At 27.7% G+C, this 5,842-nt stretch overlaps 1 protein-coding gene across 1 annotated transcript; it reads left to right on the plus strand.

The window, feature by feature from the left end:
• The first annotated feature begins 276 nt into the window (after nt 1-276).
• Nucleotides 277-639, plus strand: LOC132252777 (uncharacterized). Its single transcript, XM_059733980.1, has one exon. It carries the CDS (start codon nt 277-279, stop codon nt 637-639), a length of 363 nt encoding a protein of 120 aa, XP_059589963.1.
• Nucleotides 640-5,842: the final 5,203 nt, after the last annotated feature.

Below are 5,842 nucleotides of genomic sequence, written 5' to 3' on the forward strand. Positions count from 1 at the left end.
AGATGACTGAAGGGAAACGGGTTCCTCTGAATATTACTAAATTTGATTATGAATGTTTGAGAAAGACCGCTGACAATCAAGCATATTAAGGGGATCCATATAAAGAATTGTGGGTGTCCTTTGTTGACCGAGTTGGTCTTAGTCACGGATATTCTCATCCATGGCTGCTGATATATCTCCAAATTCTTCTTGATGCTGCGGAAGATATTGTTGAAATAGGAAAAACTGGTTGGAGAGATCAATTGTTACTCTGATTTGATTTTGGATTGAAAAGGGATGGGTTCATTCATGGAGCATGTTCTGCCAGGAACGCTGTTTCTAGCAGTGAGTTTGTGGCACATATGCAACGTAGTGGTGAGATTTGTGATGAACCCAAAGGGGTTTCAGGTTCGGGTTTTGAACCCAGTGTCTGGTTTTGATGGAAGGCTTAGATACTTGGAGCTTTATGTGGTGGCAATCGGAGCTTTTATTGATATGTGCATAGAGTTTTTGTATTCAACTCATCTCAAGTTCTTTGTGAATGGGGTCTTGAACCCATCTCACACGAATGACTTTGAGCACTCTGAGATGCTTCTCATGTTCTTTATTTTCGGGGTCGTCGCCTTGTTCCCCCAGCAAACCGGGCTTGTTCAAAACTGAATAACCAATGCTCAATAGCCTTCACATAGCTCCGTTCTGCCCTCACATACTTCCGGCGCATGACTTGTTTGAATGAGAGCGACTTTTATTGCCAAACAGTTACTTGGGGAACCGGTGACGTTACTCCTATTGCAGGATTGCTTGGCAAATCTCAATTCCAGATTCACTTAGGAGGGATCCTTGGCTGCTAATTGGAAGGCTTCAAGACAGAAGGAAGCGAAGAGTGATGATACCAGGGAAGTGACTCAATTATCTACTCTACACTTGCCCGCTCATGGCCCCAAAATTTCAGAAGTGGTCAAGAAGCTGGAAGACTGCAAGTTCTGAAATTGACCTAGCCTTTCAAATCGGGTTCCCTACATTGAAATAAGAAGCAGTAGCATGAGTTATCCTCCAGAATGGCTCTATTCTCCGCATGGTGCATGGCCACCTTTGGGCCACAGTGCCATTTCCCATTTCACCATCTCTAATTTTGAAAAATATTCTTTTAAATCCCATTCTTCAAATAATTTTCTAGATTTTAGTTTGTTTTAAAATAATTTCAAACTCGTCCATTTTTCATCTTTAGTTTTTTTTTCTTAGATTCCAAAAATCTATTTTTCCAATAAAATTTTGCTACCACTTTTCTTCCTGGCAAGCCATTTTCATATCTCTTCTGTTTTTTAAAAATTGTTTTGAAATAAGCAAGAATTAATTCCGTAATTCCGAATAATGGAATTTATGGAATTAATTCATGCTAAGATAAACGGGCTTTGGTGGGGGCCCCACATACATGATTTTATAATTGATTGATTGATTTATTTATTTATTTGCCATGCATGATTGGTTTACTCTGTTCCTTGATATGCGCTTAATTATATCTGTTTATTGTTCACTAACCATGTTTCATGATAGCGCATTCGTGATTGCCGCTCAGGTACGCCTCTATTCATATTTTGCTCATTCTTTATACATGTTTTGCTTCTCATATTGTGCATGATCGATTTGAGTGTTCATTGATTTTCTTATTAGATGCCACGATTGCTTCATTTTATTAGTAAAGACCCGTTTTTAGGGACTTAGAGGGGTGCTACAGTCTTTACCGTACCTTCCCGATAAGTAACTTGACCCCCGAACCCGATCCGGTTTTTCACAGACCACCTTTTCCAAAACAAGGAGTCACACTTAGGGTTTTTATTTCTTATTTTGTTTACCCTTTAAAAATAAAACAAAAATAAGTGGCTCATTTTTCAAACAATAAATAAAATCAATTTTTCAAATAAAATCGAGCTCGTCATTCGAGTGGGAAACGCATATGAGCCGAAATGCGGGGTCCACAGTAACTCATATAGAATATTTAAAAAAAATATATTTTTAATAATTATTAATGAGTTGTCGTATCTTTTCATACCCGAGCCACATTTAAAAATTTTCAAAATAAAATAAAAAATAACCCAACACTAAAAAATATTAAATATTTAAATAAATTTTAGTTGTATTAATAATTATTTGTAGTTATTAGTAAATAAGAAACTATGTGATTAAACATAAAAATCCAAATCCAAATGTTTAAAAAAAATCAAAATAAAATTGAAGGTAACCACTACCAAAAAAATATTTAATAAAATATCAAATACAAAATTTTAAAAAACCATTTCGTTACAATTTTTTATATATATATTAGGATTTAAAGAAATTTAATTTTATATACTTTAAATAAAATTAAAAATAGAGACCAACAAATATTTTATAAATCTATTTGTAAATTAATTAATTTTTCTGTACAAAAAAAAAAAACGAAATAAGTTTGAATAAGCATTTAAAATTAATTCATTAATTTTATAATTAATAAATATCAAAGTGACTAATTTATAATTGGATGTCGTAGAGTTAAAGTTATTAAATCATACCTAAGAAATTACTATTTGTAACACCAATCAAAGAATCTATATCAATTATTCTAATATGTAAAATTGCAAATAAAACAGTTTAGTCATTTTGACCACAAGTAAAAAATTACTATTTCCAACATTCTTATCGTATGAGCATGCATTTATTTTTCCCATTCAATTCTATAATGGAAGAAATAGTTAGAATTACAATAAACATATCAACTCTAACACCTAAGCTCTCTTTAGATTAAAAGTTTCAGGGATTCCTTAGGGTAGCCATTTTGAGAATATGTTCACATCATCATATATTGCACGGTTATAAACTAAAATTTTTGAAACATTTTTATACAAAATTGTAAGTAAAGGAAATGAGTAACTCTTGTATTAATAAATAAATAATAAATTCATAATTATTAATATTTTATAATAAAAAACTTTAGAATCAAATAAAAATATTTATTTATTTATTTTTATTATATAAATTAATCATAATTAAAATAAATATTTCTAATTGAAATTTTTTATTTTTTATTTAATAAACTATCATATAAGCCTATGAGGAGTCACACTTAGGGTTTTCCATTAATTCCACTATGTTTAAATATGATTTCTTTGGCATAATATTTTCTAATATTTTAGAAAATTAAAATAATAATCCTATTTAAATGGAATTTTTGTTGTCAAATTAAAACAAAAAATATATACTTCAATCCCAACCTACATGAAAGTTATGTATGGAAGTGGAAATGGTAAATACAAAAATATTGTGTAATACTACAATTAGAAAATAGCTAAATCTAAAATTTAAAAAATAAATAAATTTTAAATTCCATTAATCATCTTAACTTTGAAGTCTATCTACCTTTCTCCATAAATAGAGAAATTATTATAGAAATCATTCAAAGAAGAAAAGAAAAGGAGAAATTATTTGAGGAAGAAAAAAATAATAATAGAGACAGATGATTTTCTTATATAGAATTTAAAAAACTAATCAAAAGTGTGTGAGTAACTTATTCAATAATTATTTGAATTTAAAATCAATTACTTAAATTTAAAATCAATTTATCTTTATCCATAATTCTATTTATAGATATTTTAATTTAAAATCGATTATTATTTATAATTCTATTTATAGATATAAATAGAGAAAACATTTGCCTAAAAAAATAAGAAGAGAGTTTTGTAGAATTTTTGTTGTTTTCAAACACTTAATCAATCATTGACCAAGTCAAGCAACATCTTTAACTTAGGAAATAGAATGAGAGGATTATATATTATATATTTTAAACAATATAAAAGATATAGTAAAAGAGAGTACCCACATTCCTTTTCTTTGAAATATAAATTTTTCTAATAATTTGTATATACAAATTTTATTAATTTGAAAAATCTTTCATAGTTGTGTTACATGTACTTTTTTTTAAAAAAAAAAAAATTGGAAATTGCATTTTAGATTTAAAAAATTTTATATCTCAATTTTATATATTTTCTAAATATTAATTTTACAATTATTAATATTTTGTATTTGATAAATATTAATTTTAAATTTAAGTGAAGTTAAAATTTCAATATTAATATGATTTTGTAATTATACATATGGATATAATTATTTTACAAAAATATATTATTTTTATCCAAATAAATGTAATTATCTTATGCTCTATATTTCTTTGGTTTTTCACTCTCACCCTCTAAAAAGATTTTTAAAAAAATGCTTTTCCAATTTCCCAAAAAAAAAAAAAAAAAACAATTTTGTGTGTTCTATAATCATCCAAAGATAGTAAAAATAAATTAATTTTAAAAATGATTATCTAGTGCCTATAGGCATTCACAAATATCCAAATAAAACATAACTTATCAATTCATCCATCTAAAACTTCAAACAAAATAGAAGGAAAAAAGCAAAATAAAATCTATGTTACAAACACCCATTTTTTTCTATAAAGTCTATATAAATCAAAGTTCTAAATGAATTTAAATTATTAGATTAATAAATATAATCACTATCGTGTACCTACGTTTTTCCCTCGTTTTTTCAAGAAAGGTGCATTGGTCTTCTTGCTTGCTATGACTTATAATGAAAATAAATCACAATAAATAAATAAATAAACACAAGCAAAATATATAATCTTGTAATAATAATAATAATAATAAATTTAACAAGAAAACTAATATCTCTAGATTCAATGCTACTTAATGTCACATCCGATTGTTCTCATAAAAAAGGAAAATTTTGAATCTTCTAATAGGTTGGGTTTAATTGAATTAATGAAATTAGAAAATTTTCAATTTTTTTTCAATTACAATTTCCCCAAAATCAATTAAGGTATAAACCAAATGAATGTACCCCAAAAATATCATAACTAGAATAATCATGAAAAATCAAAATAAAAAATTGATCTCAAAACAATAATCATGAAGAATCAATATAAAAAACCGATTCCCTAAAATAAAGAGTCAGATTTGTGGTGAGAATAAATTAAAAATAAAATAAAATAAATCATCAAAAATAAGAAATGTGTTCTCTTATTGAAGTGAAATAAGTAACAACATAACAATTTAGATTAGCAACCTATTCATAATTGAACAATGATAATAAGAAAATCTACATACCTCTCAAGGCATAAAATATCTATGCAACAACTCCTTCAATAAGGATTCTTCATCATTTTTCATTGATCACGTGTCCTCCATTTTTCAAATATCATAAAAATGAATCTGTATACATTATACAGTGATAAACAACCAACAAAAAAATGGTTGGAAGAAAATAAGAGAGTGAGAGAAAGTTGTTGTTTACCTTATATGAAGAAATGAAAAAATGGGATTTGACACCTAGTTTTTGAAATTTTTTTGGTAACTAGTTGGTATAAAATAAATAATATAAATAAGAATAATAGATAAGGGAAGACGTAGAAGCACATTAGAATATAATGAGATGAGCAGAAAATAATAGTAACACATAAAAGGAAATAGATATCGTTGGTAACCCTAGATTATTTTGTTCCCATGCCTTGGATCGTGTAAGGTGCATGTAAATCTAACCTAGGCTCTTTAAATCTATCGCAATAGATAAATAGATATTAAAAAACAATATGGATACCATAGAAAACATAGATCTAGAGAATAAAGTCACATACATTTGATCTAAGTGTTCTTAAATTAGTTCTAATAGTTGTAGATAACTCCAAAGTCATAATGGATCTCGTAAACACCATGATCTTCCGCCCGATGACTTTTCCTTGTGTTTAGGCACTAAGATGGTGGAGATCTCAAAGGTAGAGGCTAGGGTTCTCTCTCTCGAATGAAGGGGAGAATGGCAAGACTTGGAA

The sequence above is a fragment of the Vitis vinifera genome, chromosome 17, assembly GCF_030704535.1.
Source record: "Vitis vinifera cultivar Pinot Noir 40024 chromosome 17, ASM3070453v1".
Classification (NCBI taxonomy): Eukaryota; Viridiplantae; Streptophyta; class Magnoliopsida; order Vitales; family Vitaceae; genus Vitis; species Vitis vinifera.